This window comes from Fusarium mangiferae (genome assembly GCF_900044065.1).
Source record: "Fusarium mangiferae strain MRC7560 genome assembly, contig: FMAN_scaffold011, whole genome shotgun sequence".
Taxonomy (NCBI): domain Eukaryota; kingdom Fungi; phylum Ascomycota; class Sordariomycetes; order Hypocreales; family Nectriaceae; genus Fusarium; species Fusarium mangiferae.
In genome coordinates this window covers 955151-975810 of record NW_024573931.1, presented here as the reverse complement: position 1 = coordinate 975810, position 20660 = coordinate 955151, and the positions used below count along the sequence as shown (strand labels likewise).

Here is a 20660-nt window from a genome sequence, read left to right as displayed (position 1 = left end):
TTTGCTTCTGATACCAGCATATCATCACCCAATCTGTTTCTTGTTTCTAGTCGTCAAGATATCTTGAGTTTTAGCATTAATATGAAAGATCAAGCTCCTGTTCCTCTCGACCTCAGAGTGAGTTACTCAACTCTCCCAGTCATACAAATCACCTTGAACTCAATATTCCAACCCTTGCCATCATGCTTCTCCACCAAATGTCTCCTCAACAACTCCTTGACCTCCTCCAGCGAATGCTCCTTCTGCACTTCCTCACTCCACCAAGTCTTCATCAACCAGCCCAGCATCATGCCAAACTGCAGAATATAATCCTCCGCACTTTCAATAGTGTAACTGTCATCATGGGCCGTCACTTTCACATCTTGAAACCCCTCTTTCTTTAAATGCTCTTCGATCCATGCGGGGTTTGTCCAGTCGCCTTGATCGTGCATTTGCATCTTCATGACTTCGGGGAGTTTGGCTTCAAAGGGGAATGACGCGAATGCTGTGCGTATGTCGGGGAGCCAGAATGTGTTGTCTTTGTGGAATGTTGTTGCGCCGAAGATGCCTCCTGACTTGAGGATGCGTTTGGCGTCTGGACATGTTAGTTCTGTTCTGGGGAGCTCATGAAGGGGATTTACCAGCAAGAACGGCATTTGGATCAGGGATGACATGGAGTGCTAGACCAAGACCAACATGCGTGAATGAATTCTCGGGGAGTCCAGTGTTCTATGTATCTCGTCAGTGTCTGGGCGTCCTATGGTGTAAGTCCACTCACCGTCGCATCCAGCTTCTTAATCTCTGTATTAACCCATCCTTCGGTATCAAGCCTCTTCTTAGCCACACTGACCATACCATCCGAAGCATCAGCACATAAAAACGTGCTTTTCTCAAGGATATCCTTAGGTAAACCCTGCTGGACCGCATGTGTCAAGACACCACTTCCACAAGCATTATCCAGAAACTTCACAGGCGCTGAGGTCTTTTCAGATATCCCCATTTGTGTAGGAAGAGGCTTGACTAGGTGTGGCATCATGGTCTTTGAAGCGTATAGCATCTGAGCTTCCATGGTAGCGCTGTCATAGTGCTCTCTCAGAGTCTTGAGGGCGTTTGCGGTGTCTGAGGAAGTCATTCTGATGAATCGAGGGGTTCTTATTATAATTGGTCGTAGTAGTTTGATCATGAAATTAGTTTGAGTTGTCGGTATCAATATGTTCAGTTCGTGAAGGGTTATATATGAGTCTGTTAGGAAGTTTCCGAAAAGTCACCGCTGGACGGAGACTAACTCGGAGCCTTCGTCAGGGAATTTACAGAGGATAAGAATATTTATTATGAAGCCTGCATAATTTAGTATACATTTAATCATAGGATATTGGTTAACAGGGAATGTTTGTGTGCATATTCAAGTCTCTCGTGTCAGTTACAAAAACCCCTTCTCATCACTGTATAGAGTGACTCAGGATCTCGTATCTGCAGATGTTTCCACCAATTCCTTACTTAACCCCCCATTCTATACTAAGAAAAGACTGCTATTTTTACTGACTCTAATTCAATATCAAAGCATGTAAAGTATTTAATAAAGTTCATCGTAAATGCTTCCCTTTCTTGGCGCTGGAATGAAGTGACACGTGATACACTGTCGAGTCGAGTCCAGGGTGGCATCTTATCTCCACATAGTTAGCTTCAACCAGCTTCAACTCAACCCTCCACAGTTTGCCAAACAGACTTTCTTGATCGCAATGTTATGATCTTGATCCTTAATATAGACGCTTCAAGTCGCCGAATAAACGAGGGCGGTTTCTCATTAATCGCTTCTTTGCGCCCTCGAATCACACCGCTATCATGATCGCTCCCATCGCTTGGGCCGTCGTCGCCCTGGGCGCATTAACGCCCCTCGTCACAGCAAACCCAGAAGATGGTCTTCCCTCATATCACTACGGCGCTCCCATTCCCGTAGAATGCATGAACCGTAACTCGTACGTACTACCACCCAATTACAGCTGCATCTCTAACACGGCGCAGAGAAACTGGCGAACATGTCGAAAACGAAAAGCACGAAATCGAGTGGAAGCCTTTCCCCATCTGCAACGAGACCGGCCGCTCTCTTGAATTCAACTACGGCACAGAAGGCGAAGTGAACTGCACGATAGCCATGATCGACGACCCTTTCTTCCACCTCCTCGAATTCTACATCCACTCCGATGCGCCTCTATCATGTCGTATCCCTGCGCGTCCAGCGGCCGAAGTCGAAGTCGTTGGCGAGAAGGTACCCGAGCGCGAATACGTCCCTGTTGTTTTCGCGCTCGCGGGCACATTACAACTTAGCCATATACATATCAGCACGCATATGAATGTGTTGCTACATAGTACACCGAAGCACCATACTCATGTTCATGACAGTGGTGTTTTGGATTCAGCGATTGCGTATAGCACCAGTCCACTGCATCATTTACAGGGCTCACATACACGAAAATTGGTCATTGGCGATCCATTGCCGCTGAGCCTCTCCGTGAGATGGTTCCCTACACCGGCACTGCCCAAGACAGAAGGAAAGGTAGAATGGCAGGGCCTAGGCGGTCATATCTACGCGAGCACTGTGTTCTACAGTCTCGTGTCCTTTGGCGCTGGTGTGTTGTGTGCTACTATGTACACTCTTGGTGTGATTCTGCCTAGAAGACTCAAGGGACGAGCTCTTGGGGGTGCGACGCCGTTGGGATATGGAGTGAACACTATGGGCAATGGATGGGGATACTCGAAGCAGAATAAGAGAATGGACTGAGGTCCAGGTTTTTATGTACAGTGCATTTATGGAGTCAGGGATGGATATGGGATTTCTGCAATGTAGAACAGTAATGTGAAAAGCCGGAGGCAACAGTCCACACCGACTATCCGTCATACAAGCGCTGTTTTGTGGTTGTGTTCTCTACTGTGTCTTGGGCTTGATATCAGTGCTCACCCGGCGCAACAGTCGTGTGTACATATCAACAGCCATAGCACCAGCTTGATCTCATTAGTAAACATCCCAACAAACAGACGGGAACTTACGAATAAGCGCATAGGGGAAATACGTCCCCCAGACCAAATTCCTCTTATGGTCCTCGCTCACCAACTCAGGCCCCATCTCCAACAGCTCAGCAACACAAGCCACAGAGCTCATGGCCGTCAAGCAACCATACGCCAAACCAGCAAGCTCAACAGGTCCAGATGAAGGCTTCTTAGCAGCGAGGTTCCGCACGATATAAATGGCCAGAGGAAACTGGACAAAGATCTCGATGAAGAACGTGCTACGGAACCAGGCACCGTGGAACTTGTCTCCGAAGAAGGGGTCTCCTGAGAAGGAGAGATACTGTTCTTTGACGTTGGCTAGGAAGCGGAGAGGGGCATTGGGTGCAGAATAGATTGAATCAGGGTAGAATTCAGTGAATTCGAGACCTGGGGATTGTTAGTGAGAGTCTTGGTTGAGGTGAGGATGCGGTACGGACAGATCATGCCGATGAGTTGGAGTGAGATTATGACTAGATAGACCCAGTCGCGAGCTGCTTTTTGTGCCATTTTGCAAATGATAACGAGTCAAGCAATAAATAATACAATATAAGATGGTAATTGAGACGATTTTATACTGTTTTTTTGTGTGTCAACGGCTTCTGGCTTTTGGTGCAAGAATGTTTGAAGAGGGAGCTTGGCTGGGAAATGAAACATAATTCGGCGCTGGACCCTTGTTTCGTCCGGGCACATCCGGCCGAAGGTGCCGTCACCAATGAACAGTATAACACGGGCATGGGTATTAAACAGACTTTGAACGGCAGTTGGTATTGATCATTACTTTGGGTATCATTGCAATATGTAAGTGTTTTCAGGTATCATCAAATACTAATACACGCAGCGTCAATCGCGCTATTGAGCTGCAACAGTAGCAAGAGACTTATCAAAAGCCTCCATGTCAAGCCCGTTCAACAATTCCGCCCAAAACTCGTCGTCAAACTGGAGATTGGTCGCCCAGTCCGGATTGCTCTGCAACACACTCGAGCTCTCTATCGCAGTCTGCGGCTGCGGCACCAACAACAGCTGTTCGTCCTCCGGGATCTTTGACAAATACCACTGTCGAATCCATCTGATCTTGAAGGACGACTTGAGAAACACACTGCTCCCATCCTCCATGACCCTGCGTCTCCGATTCAGTCTTTGCGCCTCTTCGTCAGCCTGCGCAAACTGATCGCTCAATCGCTGGAGAATATCCTGGAATTGAAGGCGTCGACGAGCGGCTTTTACATCCCAGTCTGTAGAGTTCTCGGCCATGATCAAGCGTGAGGCTGTGACTGTTACGAAGGCGAGGACGCAGGAAACCGTCACGGGTAGGATGGAGATCTTTTCGGGGGGCAGTGTGACGTGGTTTTCGAGGGTGTTTTGGATGGCTTCGAGGCATTTCCAGAGGTATTCGGTGCGGAGAAAGGGTTCGGTTAGGGCTGTGTCGGAGGATACGAGACTTGAGGGTTTCATGGTGAGGATTGGCTCGTAGAGACGGACGAGGATGGAGTTGTAGTGGGCTCTGAAGCCAGCTGTGACAGTTAGTTTTGGCGCAGCGATTTAGTTGGGACACGTACGTATCTGCTTCACGATTTCGGGCTGTACTTTAAAGTAGTTCTCCAATTCACGATGGACAGTATCGAGAGCCATGGCGGTTACGGCATGAAAGGTCGGGGGTGTTGGATCAAATGGATCAGTGGATGGTATGACGCTGAATCCCCGATCGGCCAAGTGCTGCATCCGAACGAGAGAGACAAGATATATATCTGACTCAAACTCTCGTGCTTCGGTGAGGTTTTCGCAGCAGGAAGCGAGGTGTGTGCTCCAGTGGAAGATGGTACTCTTTCTGAAGTACGGGCTTAGTCTGGTCTTGTTAGCTACGCTTTAGTAATTAGAGGACATGTTGGCCTACAGATTTGTGATGTGGTATACGCCCAGAACAGCGCGTTTCTCGGCTGCTGTCTGATGAACCTTCATCTTGAGCGGCTGTTTGCTCATTGACGTCCATGCATCGCCAAGCAGCGTCTTTGGTCCTCCCAGAAACTGTCCAGCGTGCTTGTCAAGCCGTAGATCAATGACTAGACCAATAGCCATTTGTATAATGTTTGTGACTTGAAGCTCTCCATAAAAGTGAAAGTCGTTCCTAATAAGTTAGCCTTACTCTTCAGTCCTCTGAAGGGAGACTCACCAAGCTAGATAGACCAGCATCGCTTGCAATATGTCATTAGACTTCTCCTGCCTCACAACAAGATGCTCAGCGAGATATCTCCTAAACCACGCCTTGAACTCCATCTGCACTTTATCATTCAGCGGTGAAACAACCGCTAATATCGTCCAGAACATAACTCTCGACTCAACATACAGTTCCGAAGCACACATTGAGCTCGGTACAGGAACGAAGGGAAAATGTGGCACGTAGTCTCTGCGGTATACATCAAGACGGTCAGAGGCTTCTTGCTGCGAGACGCGAAAGCCAGGAAATAGCTCAACGTCTGTGCTGAAGCGGACGCTGTCGTCGGGGATTTGGTTGATCATGTCGTGATTTGTAGTGAAGGGGTTTTCTTTGGTGTGAGGTTGACATGGAGCGTGGGATTGGACTTCTTGGGGACTTTCTGGCGTTAGAGGGGAGAGGCCTTTGCGCTGGTTTGCGGAGAGGAGAGAGACGATGCCGTCGATCTTCTTCTCTAATTGAGCGACTCGTCTATAAAAGTCAGTCAATATTTATGTGTGAGTGAAGGACTTGACTTACGTTGACTTGCCGCGTTTTCGTCGCTGTGTAATTTCCGGTACCTGACAATCAAGCTTCATCCTCAAACATCTACACCAACAATTAGCCAACATTCCACATCAAACATGCTATATCATACCTTGAACACGTCTTTTCTACACGGCCAGAACCGGAACTAGGCCACTGACACTTCATCTTCAACCTCGCGCAATTCGTACAGGCCCTCGTCTTCTGCGCCACATCCTGGCGGTCCTGATCCTGACTGATGAGGCATTCATCCATGACTAACTGTTACTTTGAAGAATTCATTCAAGGATGCCAAAAGGTAATAAACGGAAACGAAAAAGATGAAAAAGGTAAATTGAATGGCACGAGTTGAGGTTCAGTGTGATTTACTGATGCGCCGGAGGTAATGATGGTTAATCGGCCGTTAATCCCGGGTTTCGGGGGCTTTTATAACGCCCGGTCATACGCGTATGGCTGCTCCAGGGGGATTTAGTGCCTTTTTGGGAAAGGAGATCGGGGACCGGGGGCTTTTTAAGGGCCGATGGGCCGGTTGACGACAGATCGTCAGACATATCCCATGGACATTGCATCAGAGCAACAAACCAGACTCACAATAATGATGGCAGTGGAATCAGTCTGACTACAAGTCTACGAAGCCCTCAGTATCATGTATATTAATTCAAGCGCGGCAAAATATATCCATAAAACCGTTGCACGGCCGAGTACAAGTGCTCGGAGTTGAAGAAACGAAGATCCCGATGTTTCTTGCATCCGCCGTAGGTAGTGCTTACATCGAAGTTGAGTGTCCCCAATAATTATTTTTATCTGATTCGGGCTCAAAGATACATCCAAGGCGTTTTATTTGAAACTTTGATGACCCCGATCTTGATTGACCTGTCCAACATGATCCGGCATAATCTAGATCGTGGTTATTTAAGTACAAGTCCCAATGATGAGTACCTTGTAGAACATTCGGCCAATATCATAGAAACAAGCCGCTAATTCATATCTTAACCGGAGTTCCTGTCAGTAATTCATCTGTGATCTGCAGTGGGCAAGGTATGTCAGAACGGCCAAAACTTGAGCCGTCTTACAGTAGCTAGTGAACTTATGCATCTCTATCACAAAGTCCCATCCTCTCAACTGATTGGTGGTTACTGTTGGGCATTAATCGCTCCTATTCTGTGTGAGTAAACAAAATAATGAGACAGAGTGGCTGCATCATGGCGAATGAAGATTGGTTAGTACTCACTACTCAGTGATTCACTGTCCCAAACGAACATCATTTGACATAGGATCAAGTCACAGTCATGATATCACATTCGCAAGAACAAAGAACAAATTAGGGAAGTCAAATCAATTCCCTACTAACCTATCAGTACAAGACCTACTAACGCGAACAAAGCAAACCCAGATCCAAAGACTGTCCAAATATCCATGACTTACAGTGGAAAACCTGGCTATCCAGGCAGATTAGGATAATCTCCAATTCCGCACTGAGATACCTAGTATCTTCCTCTTCCACCAACTCCCTGTTTCTTCTGCTTCATCGCCAGGAAACTCTGATTCCCCGGCTGGTGGTGTCCTGTAAACTCCTGGCTGCAACCCACTACCGTCGTCTTTTTTTGTGCTTTTCTGTTTTAATCTTTTTTTTTGTATTTGTTAGTTTTGTAAGGGGATGGGGGGACAGCTAAACTGTTAGAATCCTGGATTCTACAAGTCTAGCCCGGGCAAGGGGAACTTACTTCTCCTTCTCAGCCTCATTCTCTTCATCGTCCTTCTGTTCATTCTCCTCATCTTTCTTCTGCTCGTTCTCCTTTTCCTTCTTCTTATCAGCCTTCTTGCTCTCCTTGTCCTCGTTCTCCTCGTCATCTAGGTCCATTCCGAGGAAAGGGGCCACCTCCGACTGCATTCGGAGAGTGCTTCGGCGGTTGGCCCGCTTCTGCTTTCGAGAAACCGCAGTCTCAGCGCTGCGATCGACTGGCTCGTTAGCAAAGTTGCCCATGGTGGCAGAGCTACGGCGGCGAGAACCAGCAGACTCTTTGATATCAGCGGTGTTGGTGTTCTGAGAAGACATCTTGATGGTGGGTGGTGTGTGTGTGGATTGTGGATTGTGAAGTGTGAAGAATGGTGATTGTTGTGATAAGTGCGTTGGTAGAAGTGCGGTGAGCAGGTTGATGATTGAGAAGGATGAAGGCGAAGGGCCGACTGTATATATAGGTTATTAAGATGAGGTGAGTGCTACGAAGTGTATATAGTTGTTCAGCTGAGATGAAGCTGTTCCCAGTTTGATCTGATGTGCTGTATAATTCACCTCGTCCGGTCTGATGAACAGACACAGAGAAGATAATGCCGACACGCGATCATGTGAAATTCATACGTGTATCAGAATCATTCACATCTGGTATCTGTGAACGGATACGTGAATAGATGATACGGAAACGAAAAGCGTAGAATGTTAGGTATCAATGACTCTGTCTGTGCATTGTTCATCATCCGAACACAAACTTGGGCGGCCCAGAACCTGTGTCAATGGCGCCTGGTCTATTCACGTTCAGCGTTGCACTTGCAAAGAACATCGGTCATTGGCTGATAAACAAGAACATTGAAATGATCCGCGACGGGAAGTGATACAAGCCAATCAACCGATCATTCGAAATTGGCCCAAAAGCGTCGAATGCCACGCTCATCAATTTTTATGTTACTTTTCCCGTCCTAAGCGTTAGCGATGTCCCCCATATCTTCCAACCTTCCTTCTGGGTCACCAAAAAAATCGATCAACAATAAATCCGAAATCTCCAGATCTATTAGCTGACGTGGAATTGAGACAAATGGTAAAGGAAATCAGGGATAGCTGCCAAGCCTTGGGTAGTGGTTTCGCGCTACTCTTTCACTTATCTACTATATTGTCGGGAGCCAGCACTGATGGCAGAGAAATGTGCCAACTGTAATGAAATAATCAGACACACTTGAGCCAATTCTTTGGATAACAGTAGCCAGAATAGAAGCCTCATTCACTATATCATATTGGAGGAGTAACATGATCAGACGAACTATCAAAATTCCTATTCCTGAATCTTGCTGGCCTACTCCACACAGATCTTTCTAATCTCGAATAGGATCAGGTCCAACAGGATCCTTGATCCAACCCTCAGGAATCTGATGAATAAAATCATACCACCAGTGCCCTAGAATCTCATACCCCTTCTGTGTCGGATGAACGCAATCACTCAAAAGCGTATCATCAAAAGGCCCAAAATCAGCAGCAAGTACATGAGACCTATTCGCTCTGAGCTCAGCTGCCAATTTAGCAATATGATCACGGTAGATCTTTGTCCTCTCTCTCTGAGAATGATACCACTCGTTGTCGCAAACATCGATGATCATGCCGATGATAATAGTAGCGTCAGGACATTTGGACATCATCTTTTCGATCAATGACTTAAGGCGGTTGGTGGTTTCTTGAGGGTGGTTTCCGTCTGTGGAAATGTGACGATTACTCTTCATGTCGTTTGTTCCGGCGTGGATAAGGATGAGGTTGGGGCGTTGTTCAAGGGATGGATCAATGTGGTCGTCGATGTACTGGACGGTTTTTCCGGACCAAGCTGCCTGTGGCTAAGTTAGATTAATGCCTCGATTTGTGGACTTTTGAGGAACTTACAAAGTGACCGTCTTTCATATCTCCCGTTGTCTTCTCAGTGCCAGCCCAAACGACCACATTCCCTCGAGATAATGTTAGCCAGGTCCCTTGAGCAAAATGATATACTCTTACCTCTTAGATCATGTTTTAATATCTTCCGGTATCCATTTCCATCCGTTCCTTTCCCAAAGCCTACGGTGATAGAATCGCCAACAGAAAGAATCCGAAGCTTGACACCGTCTTGAACAGCTTTGCCAGGTGGCGTGCCTTTGAAACTCAAGAAGCTATTCTCTTCCTCAGCGTGAATTTCTGTAATATTCTTTGAATGTGGCCCTGTTTTAGGATTTGCGAAGCCTTTCCTGATTTCATAGGGGATAACTCCAGCCAGGGCTGCTGCTGGGAGGAGCAGAAGGGGAAGCTTTTGGAAGAAATGCATGTTGCCTGTGAGGATAGAATGGAGGAAATAGTACACTGATAAGAAATTACTAGATATAGACCTATATATAACTGAAAATTTATCTGAGTTTTGTGGTAGAGGTGTGATGAACTTAACATGGAACAAAAACTATCAGCAGAGGGTTAACTTTATAGAACCAAAGTCAATGCATTGCACCCGCACAAAGATATAAAGTTCTCACCGGGCTTCCTAAAAGATCACTGTGTGAGGCCATGAGGTGCTGTTCTATCTTAAGAGATGATCATTTCTCATAAATGTCCCTGTAATGAGGCAGTGTCAATGCCGTGTAAATCTGAGACGGCCGTTGAGGGACCGAAGAGAGTTGCCCGTGAAACCTTATGCTGTTTATAGTCTACCCGCCGCAGCTCATTGGCTATGATTTTCAGAGCAAAGTTTCGAGCCATCTTGCTGCAGCTGGTTGTGAAACTTACGAGTCAGACTTTCATTGTTAATAGGCCAGAGACTGTGGACGTCCGCATGTAGGATTCCGCTTATACGACAGCACGCCATTCTTCCCAACATAGTGTCCAACGGTGCACATCAGCTTAGCATGTTGGCCACGATGCAGTCATACGAAACATCAGATACGAGGCCGGCTCTTGGACCGGTTTGCACTTATGGCCCAGGCCAGCAAAGTCATTTTTGTTATACCGGTAAATCCGTTTAAATTTATATATACCGATGCTCAATATTATACAACTCCTAGGTAACGAATCAAAGTGGAGACTCGAAGCTGATATGTACATAGAAGGAAGTCGCGCCTTCTGTGTTGGCACCTGGCTCTAACCTCTACATTCACAACTCCACGATTGCTTCACTCGATTGTACAGATGCCTCAACCTTCAAATCTCGACCATTTCAAAAAGAAAAAACAGCAAAAGAATCATCCCGTCTCAACCATCGGTTTCAATGCGTAATCTGGGAATCGAACCCAGGGCTCCCCGACGCTGCTCGAATGGCAACGGAGAATTTTACCACTAAACCAATTACGCTGATAGAGGCGGTTGAGAACCCAATTGGATGAGCTGTGGTCGTCGGTTCCGAAATGGAGATTATACGAGTCATTCATTAGTCTGTCCAGGTTGGGAAGTATAGCCTAGTTGATGTTTGAACGGCCATCGTCTTTTGAAGAAGACAATACTTCTCTAACGTACACACTGTTTCATGACCAAATTCCTTCTGACTTTTATTTCAGATTCCGATGTCCTCACATCATTCTCTCTTTTCAAGTCTGAAGATTGGTTGGTACTTGGTAGCTGAAAGATGAGGATAGAAGAGTTGCCAAGAAGAATATGTTGCTTTCACTGATTTACTCACTTTTGACTTGTCCAGCTGGAGATATCAACGAAAGAACTCAATGACTGGTCTGAAAGAGTGTAGTCAATATCCTACAAGATCGTCAATGGATCGTTTTGCAATATTTCAAGCTCCGCTTTAATATTATGCAGGCCTAACTAGAGAATTCATAATCTTGATAATTCACTTCGGCCTCATTATTCACGCCAAAATTACAAACACCAACGCCAATTCATTTGATGATTCATCTCGACGACGACTGCAAATGTCTCAAAGCCCGGCAGTTGATACGAGGAAGAAAAAGGGGTTGCATTTCGCGGATCTTACTTATCCCGAGCTCCAACGCCCGCACGTGAGACGAGGCTCTCCACCTCACCTCAAGATTCTCATCAGTCTGAAGCTGACATGAAAGATCAACATCAATAATTTACACGCAATTGATTCTCTGCATCTTGATATTCACTCAATAAGTCACTCTTTTCTCATTTCTTCGCCAAAATGCCGTCTCCGATCGTTGCCGCTACACTCCAGGCTGCGGGCCTGTCGACCATCTCTAATATCCTTGCCCAGATCATTGAGGCTCGTCAACAGAGTGTGAGTTTAACAAAATGAGCACCCTTCATGTCACCTTTCTGAATCAAGAACCTCAAATTTTGGATCGGTGCTATCATAAAGTCCACTGGCTAATTTCCGCAGCGTCCGGTCTCACTAGACATCGTCCAGCTTCTGCGCTTTGTCTCCCTCACATTGATGACCGCTCCCCCAAACTATCACTGGCAAGGGTATCTGGAGCGAACATTTCCCGCCTATCCTGCTGCTAGAGGACCCCAGCTTGGGCGTTTGAATGATCTTGAGATGCAGCCTACCGAAGATGCACCCGAGCTCAAAGAGGGCTACGAGGAGCGCATGGCGCAGATCAACAAGGATAGGGAGCCTCAGTTTAGCATGCGCAACACTTTTACCAAGTGGTTCGTCGACTGCATCAGTGCGGGAGCTATTATGAACACGATTGCGTTTCTGATCATCATGGGCTTGCTCAAAGGTCAAGGCGGCTCTCAAATCTGGAGCAACATCAAGACAGTAAGTGACTAATCTCTATCAGCGGACTACTCTAATATCTTGTAGGAAACTGTTCCCATCATTGTGGCTGGCTACAAGATTTGGCCTGTTGCATCCATCATCAGCTTCACTTTCATCCCTGTTCATCGACGAATCGTGTTTTTGAGCTTCATTGGTCTTCTATGGGGAATCTACATGAGTCTAGTGGCTTCACGAGTATAGATCGTTTGCAATGTTTTATCAACTTTCGTTATTTAGTGCTAAGCGAAGGCCAAGATTGGCAGGCTTTGTATTTTTCATGTGCCACCGAGGGAAAGCCTTTACTGGCTGAATTCGTTTGGTAAAGATTGCCACGTCCACAGCCAGTTATTCTGTTACAGCGCTCAATCGGAATAAATCTGAAAAAAGTACATTACGTAGCGGTGGTCTCCAAAACGAACGGTTGAATCAACTATGCCCATAAGAATTCGACACCTACGAGCGAAATTGGGGTTCGTTTGATTTTGCGTTCCAAAAGGGCGAAAAGCACACGTACAGCAGATCCTTAGTTCAAATATTGTTCTAAGCAACGATTTGTTGAATGTATCGAATATACACTATTGTTGTGTTATTGTTGGTTATTGTTCGTCTCTTTGCTACATGTTCAGTCCCCCAACGGACTCTTAATCAGTGTTCCGAAAACAACTATCAGCAAACACTGAACGACCGTCTCAAACGACAACGATCAACAATTTCCCCCCTCTATATAAACCTCTCGTATTCCGTAGTAACCAGGTAGATTTCTCATCCCTCAACCAACTATCTCAACCACCTCAAACTCACCCCATTTACCCAAAAACAACAATCAACACAATCACACAAAGCCCACCCTTGAACACACATTCCCACTCAAATACTCCCAAGCACAGCCGCAAACATGCCTGATTTTCGCCCTCTCTTCTTCATCGCCAAGGTCTTGACATGCTGTTGCTGCTGCAGTCGTCGCAAGCCTGAGAATGCTCGAGGGTCCAATCACCCCTACGGCACCAGGCATGACCAGCGAACAGGGAGCAGTAGTGAGAACATTTCTGACTACTCTGAATGTTCCGTGCCACCGGCATATCCAGGTGGCCCTATGAACCTCATTCATCCTGATGAATTTGAGCACCCTGACGTGTTGGACGAAGTACATGGACGAGATGACTTTGGTTTTGACCTGCAAAAGTCCAGATCTCTTGTACCGTGCCCTCCTACGCCTCGTCCATCTTCGCCTGCCATTTCTGAGCCTGCTACTACTACTAGGCCTAGTACTGCTAAGCCTGATACTATGAGGCCTGGTACTGCAGAGTCTACTACCACCAAGACTATTTCAGACGAACCCGTTGCTGGTCCATCTGTCATAGCTGAGACTACTTCCAAGGACTCCATCACCGAACAGCCTCTTACTGATAAGCCTGTTACTCCCAAACCTGTTGTCGTTGAGCCAATCACAAATGAGCCAGCTCTTGATGAATTTGTCATAGCTGAGCTTGAAGCTACTAGGCTCACTACCAAAAAGCCTGTAGCTGATGAAACTAGTGTTACTAAGTCTACTGGCCCAGAGCCTATCACAGATGAGCTCGATGCAACCAAGTCTGTTACTAAAGTGCCTGAGCTTGAAGCTGAACCTGTTGGGGCCGGAACTGAAGAGACCAAGACCAATCGACCTAACTTTGTTAATGTCAACCTTGCGGAAGCTGGTCTTCCCAGGTCTGATACCGAGGCCAGTAAGGTTAACGATGGTACCACTGAGGCCAGCTCTGACGCAGTTGGTCTTACAGAGAACAAGGTCTCGGAGTAAGGCAGGAGTTGGAAAGGATCCGGCTTTGGTTTCGTTCGGAGTCCGGAGTTGGCTTGGTAGAGGACTTGATGATGATCAGAGTGGTGATGGAACTTACTTGGCAAGACAGGGAATTCGCTTATCTGCTCTGTGCCTTCTTCAATCCTTTTTGAATATATGAACTGATCCAAAATTTCCCTAAATATCATTTGTGGCATTGAGTCTCATCACTGTTTTGAACATCGTGCTATGCAAATATCTGCTCGGTGAATGAGCTAAAGTCTGCCTTCTACCAATGATAATCTGTAATGCCACCTTGAGTTAATCTGAAATTAGTAATATCTTTTAGACCTTCTACTATAGGAAGGACACATAATGATCCAAGTCATGAGCAACGGCCAAGTTGGTCGGGCAACTCAGCTGATAGGCGAATGCAGTGGTTGAAAATGTCGCGTGCATTTTCAAAGCCCCAAGAAACATTTTCCATGGTTCACGCTGCAGATTTTTATGCGGGGTTTAATCTGGCCAAGGACCAGGTTATCAGACTGCTCGATCAGGGCATAAGGCAGCAAGCAAAGGCTGAAGTGTCAGAGCCAGTGCCAGTACCAGGTTTGTGCATAATGCATTAGAGGCTGCAAGACCCTGCAGCGGGTATTCATGGGTGGTGGCCTCAAAAAAGTATTTCAGGCCCCCTTCCAATCCAAATGCCGAAGGTTGGGTAATACAAACATAAATAAATGTGACACGCCAAAATGGAGTGATAAGGCTGAGCTGAGTTGAGCTGAGCGGAGATATCATCTTTGTTTCTTTGTTACAGAACTGGCGGATGACGAATAATGAAAACATTCTTACACACGGCTACGCCTCATCTCACAAGGTCATGAGTCATGATATGCCTCTCTTCCAAGCTTTGAGTCAGGAGGCTCACCGACAGAAAGTCATGCCACGAATTTGTTGGTTGGGTGAGGTCAATGAATACGTTGGCAGTTTCATATATTATGGATAGATTCAAGCCACTTGATCCACAGAGCAAATTTTCATGCATCCTTTGGTTGAGCATTGTCCATGTCGAGATAACGATTGTATCCAGATATGGAAGCCAAGCCACTTTACTACCACAGACGCCACAGCAGCAGAGGTCGTATCAGGAGGTACACAGTAAAACGATGTTCGTGGAGGAGAGAAAACAGATTATGCAATTTTAGTGACCAAGTGATGAATGAAATAACGCAGTAATCTTCCAACCAAGATGCGGATATCATTCCAGAAACGCCTATGAAATAACCCAGTGAACCCATCCCAAGAACCTCTACTCGAAATTGAAATGTCACGGTGATTTCCCTGGACACGGCGCATCATTCTGCCAAACTTGATTCACATCTCGTGAGAATTGCGCTGTTAAATCGCGGATTTTGCTATTGATTCGTCAGTCACGTCATAGGCCTCAGCCGTGCTGACATACGAGAGCTTTGTGAGATCGACATCCATAGAGACGACAGTAGAAAGATCGGATAGATGATTGTTGACCATGGCTTGTTCATGCGCATCAACCACTGCTTGCTGAACCTGCCGGCTTTCCACCAGAGCATCTGTCATCTGTGCCCATGCCTGCGCAGCCTGGATGAGATAATCGCCAATATCGGTGACGATGGTACTGTTCTTCTGGTCGGATGCGGGTGTTTGCTTGGCCATAGTCCTCGATGTAACCTGAAGATGTTGAACAAGAGCGAGTAACTGCTGAGTAGACTGGGCGTCGTATTGCGGATGTACAACGGCAGCTCTGTTTGGAGTATTCATTGGAGTAACGATCAAAGAATTAAACAAAGTGGTCGTGTGAGATATAAAGATACAGTGACAGTGAAAGTGACAGGCGAGGTGTGATGAAAGTGCAAAGTGAGAGTGTTTTACGCGCGGCTCGAGTATAAGACACTGGCACAAACGGAAATATACATGGACGGGGGGGGAAGGGAAATATGATATGATCCGAGCTGAAAATTGTCTCTAAAATGGAATGTGAAATTGTGAAAGGGCGAAACGCCCCCCAAAAAAAAAGAGAGTGAGCAGAGCCAGCCTTTGTGCTGCCTGCGTGGGTGCGTGGGTGCGTCTCAGCGGGTGGAGCCACACAAAAGGGGAAAATACGGCGCAGCACAAAAGAAGCAAGTAAATGATGAGATGATGCGAGGGAAGAGACAACAAGGCCAACACTGCAACAGACTCTTGTTTAACTTAGCGCTCTCTACGGAGCTCAGTGTAAAGTTAGAATCAGAGTAGAGAACAGAGCCCACTAAAGTTTACTTATTTAGAGGGAGTGCTAGTTCTTCTAGAAGCGCTTTTGGGGGGAGGGACCATGTTAGCGATCCATGGATGAGATGGTGTTGTCTCTTTTCTCTTCTCTCAGTGGCGGGATCGGCAGTGGTTCCGGGGGGTGTGAAGTGAAGTGAACCGTGAAGGATGAGAAACAGGCCAGCCCAGGTCTAGCCCACCTGTACCCTCTGTGAAAAAAGGAAATAAGCCGGGACTTGAAAGTGGCATTTTGACTCGTCTGAGACATCGCCAAGAGAAAGCGGACAGCGAGAGAGAGGGTAGAAAGAAACTGACATGTTTAATCTGGCATTGCATGTTGACAATGACATCAGTGAGCGATTGTTTAATCCCGAGTATTCGGAGCTACCTATTGGCCCCTCTTCCCCGCGATAGAGCCATCGGCCTAGTCTGTAATGGATCTGTAGATATCGCCAAGATAGTTGACCGAGGAGAGAAGAGTGGAAAGACAGTACATAATACGCGCAGTGAAACTCTTTCCCCCCATCCATCTTGTCTCTTCCCGCATCGGCCAAGTCCGAAACAAAAAGAAGGGCTAGGAGGAAAAAAAAATGATCTGACAGATATGTTTTACCGGCAGAGGTATCCGGGCTACGGGAAAGTCAAGTCGAGGTTGGGGTTACACAAAGGAAAGCAAATTAAAATATGCGGTGAATAAAGGGAGAGGGCGGGATAGAATAGAGAGACATTGGCGCTAATGCACCCGAAACAATGGTTCGGTATCCATTGAGAGAGGGGGAAAATACGCCGAATGGACAGGCTTGGGTCCCTGTGCATCCACACCTACAGAGGGACAGAAAAAAAGTAAAGAGATGACACTGACAGGACAGGGCAGGGCAGGACAGGCTTGACACTGACACTGACAGGGAGGGCGATACGAGGAGAAATGGAATCGTTATCGAAGGTTGATTTCTGATGAAAGCGTCGCGGGAGAAGCAAATTAATTGCATGTCGTGCAGATCCTAAATGTCAGTTACGGTTTCAGAATGTTTGTGGTGTACTAAGGTAGCCTGTAGCCTGTAGTTAGCCTGTAGGGCATGTCAGTCAGTGCTTGACTTCAGGGGTGTTGTCTCCCCGTTGTCCTCTGCGAACCACTATCATTAGGCATCACAATTAATAGTTATCTCAATCACTTCCATCCTCTGCCACCGAATAGAAAACGTGATTATCACCCATAAAATGTGATTTCACGAATCATGTCTCAAGCCGTCAGCACACTCTCCGCCAAGTTTCAAGAGTCATTCCATCCTCCCAAGCAAGGGTTCTCTCCCAAAACACGACCCTATCCAGCATACAAAACGTCAATCTTGCTTAGGGATCAACAAACACCTACACGATTTCGGCACATAACAAATCAACCTTGCTCTGGGCCTTGGGGTCGTACAGACCGTGTTTCCACTCCGGTGAGATGTGAGGGCGGGGACTCGTGATAGCCTACCCTTGCAAAAAGAAAAAAGTCGGATCAGATTTTCTGACGCATGCTACGATAATCCACGGTTAAACGTGCTTTTTGCTACGTCATCTTGTACCTGGTGACTCCCGGTTGCCACGTTGTTTTGAGGGGGGGAGTCTGGAACGCGGCTGTTGGGAATAGGACAGGTCACTTTTCTTCGTGGGAGGGGAGGGGAGGCTGAAGAGACAACAACTGACAGCGGATGTTTAGTCCCGGTTCTGACAGCTCGGGCGGTTAGATATCGGTTTGCCAAGCGGTGCTTACATTAGGTCATCTCAGACTGTTTGTGAGCAATCCCATCTCGTGTTTGTAGCCGCTGTTGTCCAACAACTTGAGCATAAGCAGATGTTTTCTCAGCAACTTCTCTTTGTTGTCTATGAACCTTGATGTATTTCCTCTTAGTCTTGTGAACAAGCCCTCCCCAATGACGAAAGCAATTGGCTGCAAGAAAAGACCCTGCATCTCAAATTCGCCACAAGATCTGACCGAATGTGATATCTTTTCATCTGATATCGCGCAACAGAGGAAACATCATGACAATCAGCCAATCAGCCAATCATAGACTGTCCCCTCCACTCTCTTGTCCCCGGAAAAGAGATGACATCTACTCAATCTCAACAACCGAGACAATCGCCAACCATTTACCGCATCATCTTGGCCCCAAAACCCCCCCTGGTCAAGACCACTAAGCTCATAAAGTATTCCTTGCGAATCATACACAACACCACCAAAGACACTTCCATCATCGCAACCCTCCACTCCCTGCAAATTAAACTAATGCGTGTAAGTTAGTGTCACTTCGGCCACTAATGCAGCCTGTGCCGGAGATCCATGTCGGTGGGGTTCTTCTTTTTCGAGCAACACCCGACCCGACGTACGTCAAAGAGATGATCATTCTGGACCTCGGCGTCTAGCGCTCGGTGGTCCGATGACCTAATAATTGGCGGTACGCTAAGGCTGAGAGTGTAGGTAGGTACCTACATAATGTTATCTCTTGGGGGTGCAGTTTGGAGATACCGCAAACTTTATTGTTTGCGGGGGAGTGCGGAGGAATGAGAAAACAAGACCAGAGACTTTTTTCTTCCCCTTACTTAGGCTATCAGACGGGATTGATAGGAAATCATGGAAACTCGCTAAAGGTCAAGCAAATCATCGCAGCCTCGCAGCTCAAGGCTATAAATATTCAGCTGTGTCTCGTAGAAGACAACTAAAAAGACATCATCAACTAGAATCTCACATCATCTATTCTTCAAGTCGCCTCACCATGAGTAGCAAACCATCTGTTCTCATCATCGGAGGAGGTGTCTTTGGAACCTCCACCGCATACCATCTCATCCAACGCGGCTACACCAACGTCACAGTGGTCGATCGTTTCGAGGCCCCGTCTCGCGACTCGGCCGGCACTGACCTGAACAAGGTTATCCGTGCAGACTATCCCAACCCGTACTACGCCCAGCTCGGCCTCGAGACCCTTGGCGTGTGGAAAGATCCAGACTCTCTCTTCAAGGGTCTGTATCGCGAGTCGGGATGGATCATGGGGGGTCATGAGGAGACGAATCAGTGGTTGGAGAACGCTAAGGATTTGGCCGAGAAGAAGGGGAGGCAGGGAGTGGAGTATCTGGATGTTGAGAGGATCAGAGAGAAGTGGCCTGCTCTGACTGGGGAGTTTCCGGGCTGGACTAATCTCTACAGCCCTCAGGCTGGTTGGGTAACATCAACGCTCCATATCTATCGATTCTCGTCACTGACTTGCTCTAGGTCCCCTCGGGCCAAGCCCTTCTCCGCATGGCCAAAGCTGCAGAGAAGAATGGCGCAAAGTACATCACCGGTCATGCAGGCCAGATCAAGGAGCTCCTATACGAGGACGGAACCTGCAAGGGTGCAGTTGCCGCTAACGGGGAGATTCATCGCGCCGATAAGGTCATTGTTGCAGCTGGAGCAGGTCTCCCGGCTCTTGTCGAGGGAGCGAGAACTGATGTCAGAGCGGAGACTTCGGTAATCTGTGTGATGAAGCTGGAGCCACATGAGATTGAGAAGTACAAGGACATTCCCATCATCGACGACTTTGAGCAGGGTATGTGGCACTGAAACTTGAGATGATTGGTGTGCTGATAGTGGATAGGCATCATATTTCCTCCTGATGAGAATGGCCTCATTAAGCTATGCAGTGTTCGGCTTGTGACCAACTATTTCAACCATGTGCACTCTGGCGCCTCAGTCTTGCATTCAGTGGGTGACTATCCTTTCGATGGATGCCCCAAGGAGCTTGAAGTCGAGATTCGAAAGTTTGTTCGAGAAATGATCCCTGAGCTGGCAGATCGACCCTTTGTCCACACCCGTCAATGCTGGTAAGTAGTCCTCCTTATCAAACCACTTATACCTAACACCTCTACCAGGGACGGCATGGCCTCAGACCTCAACTTCCGCATCTGCCCTTATCCCGACACAAAGAACCTCTACATAGCAACAGCCGGTTCAAACCACGGCTTCAAGTTTCTCCCAATCATTGGAAAGTACGTAGTCGACCTCTTGGAGGATTCTCTCGATTCGGGCCTCAAGAATCTCTGGAGCTGGAAATTCGGAAAGAAGCCCGATGATTTCCAAGATCCTCATCCCTTTCCCCGGAGAGACTTGAACGAGTTGACGGGCTGGAAGGGGAGAAACGCTCCAGCGGAGGGAAAGCTGCCTTGGACGTGGAGCCGTAGTCGTCTCTAGGGGGGGTGTAGATGTAGTAGATATTTTAGTTTACTCACATCTCACGACTGGAAATCTTTCATCAAAATAGATCCGCCAATGTAGGCCTAGACAGGGAATAGAAATCGTCACATGACAATGCACTAGCTACTTAGTTAGTTAGTCAGTTAGTGAGGGAGATCCGCTCGTATGGATCTACGTGGG

General features: G+C 47.1%; 10 protein-coding genes and 1 non-coding gene across 11 annotated transcripts; 4 read left to right on the top strand and 7 right to left on the bottom strand.

Annotated features, from left to right (window-relative positions):
- Window positions 1-122: 122 nt before the first annotated feature.
- FMAN_10152 (uncharacterized protein) lies at window positions 123-1111 on the bottom strand (the record flags this gene model as incomplete). Its single annotated transcript, XM_041820794.1, has 3 exons — window positions 123-574; window positions 621-708; window positions 758-1111. 3 exons carry the CDS (start codon window positions 1109-1111, stop codon window positions 123-125), a joined length of 894 nt encoding a protein of 297 aa, XP_041686639.1.
- Window positions 1112-1821: 710 nt separating this feature from the next.
- FMAN_10151 (uncharacterized protein) lies at window positions 1822-2758 on the top strand (the record flags this gene model as incomplete). Its single annotated transcript, XM_041820793.1, has 2 exons — window positions 1822-1955; window positions 2002-2758. The coding sequence occupies 2 exons, from the start codon at window positions 1822-1824 to the stop codon at window positions 2756-2758; spliced, it is 891 nt and encodes a 296-aa protein (XP_041686638.1).
- A 144-nt stretch (window positions 2759-2902) lies between these two features.
- FMAN_10150 (uncharacterized protein) lies at window positions 2903-3531 on the bottom strand (the record flags this gene model as incomplete). The annotated part of the gene is made up of 3 exons (XM_041820792.1): window positions 2903-2979; window positions 3025-3411; window positions 3462-3531. 3 exons carry the CDS (start codon window positions 3529-3531, stop codon window positions 2903-2905), a joined length of 534 nt encoding a protein of 177 aa, XP_041686637.1.
- A 342-nt stretch (window positions 3532-3873) lies between these two features.
- On the bottom strand, window positions 3874-6013 carry FMAN_10149 (uncharacterized protein; the record flags this gene model as incomplete). The annotated part of the gene is made up of 6 exons (XM_041820791.1): window positions 3874-4535; window positions 4581-4867; window positions 4916-5146; window positions 5192-5704; window positions 5753-5821; window positions 5871-6013. The coding sequence occupies 6 exons, from the start codon at window positions 6011-6013 to the stop codon at window positions 3874-3876; spliced, it is 1905 nt and encodes a 634-aa protein (XP_041686636.1).
- A 1465-nt stretch (window positions 6014-7478) lies between these two features.
- FMAN_10148 (uncharacterized protein) lies at window positions 7479-7814 on the bottom strand (the record flags this gene model as incomplete). The annotated part of the gene is made up of 1 exon (XM_041820790.1): window positions 7479-7814. One exon carries the CDS (start codon window positions 7812-7814, stop codon window positions 7479-7481), a length of 336 nt encoding a protein of 111 aa, XP_041686635.1.
- A 1028-nt stretch (window positions 7815-8842) lies between these two features.
- On the bottom strand, window positions 8843-9813 carry FMAN_10147 (uncharacterized protein; the record flags this gene model as incomplete). The annotated part of the gene is made up of 3 exons (XM_041820788.1): window positions 8843-9346; window positions 9399-9460; window positions 9510-9813. 3 exons carry the CDS (start codon window positions 9811-9813, stop codon window positions 8843-8845), a joined length of 870 nt encoding a protein of 289 aa, XP_041686634.1.
- A 931-nt stretch (window positions 9814-10744) lies between these two features.
- On the bottom strand, window positions 10745-10826 carry tRNA. Its single transcript is given in 2 exon segments — window positions 10745-10779; window positions 10791-10826. It is a non-coding gene; the product is annotated as a tRNA-Gly (tRNA).
- An 802-nt stretch (window positions 10827-11628) lies between these two features.
- Window positions 11629-12411, top strand: FMAN_10146 (uncharacterized protein; the record flags this gene model as incomplete). The annotated part of the gene is made up of 3 exons (XM_041820787.1): window positions 11629-11724; window positions 11827-12210; window positions 12256-12411. 3 exons carry the CDS (start codon window positions 11629-11631, stop codon window positions 12409-12411), a joined length of 636 nt encoding a protein of 211 aa, XP_041686633.1.
- Window positions 12412-13105: 694 nt separating this feature from the next.
- On the top strand, window positions 13106-14008 carry FMAN_10145 (uncharacterized protein; the record flags this gene model as incomplete). The annotated part of the gene is made up of 1 exon (XM_041820786.1): window positions 13106-14008. The coding sequence occupies one exon, from the start codon at window positions 13106-13108 to the stop codon at window positions 14006-14008; it is 903 nt and encodes a 300-aa protein (XP_041686632.1).
- Window positions 14009-15314: 1306 nt separating this feature from the next.
- FMAN_10144 (uncharacterized protein) lies at window positions 15315-15784 on the bottom strand (the record flags this gene model as incomplete). Its single annotated transcript, XM_041820785.1, has 2 exons — window positions 15315-15402; window positions 15450-15784. 2 exons carry the CDS (start codon window positions 15782-15784, stop codon window positions 15315-15317), a joined length of 423 nt encoding a protein of 140 aa, XP_041686631.1.
- Window positions 15785-19026: 3242 nt separating this feature from the next.
- FMAN_10143 (uncharacterized protein) lies at window positions 19027-20477 on the top strand (the record flags this gene model as incomplete). Its single annotated transcript, XM_041820784.1, has 4 exons — window positions 19027-19470; window positions 19521-19836; window positions 19885-20110; window positions 20159-20477. The coding sequence occupies 4 exons, from the start codon at window positions 19027-19029 to the stop codon at window positions 20475-20477; spliced, it is 1305 nt and encodes a 434-aa protein (XP_041686630.1).
- Between the last annotated feature and the right edge of the window lie 183 nt (window positions 20478-20660).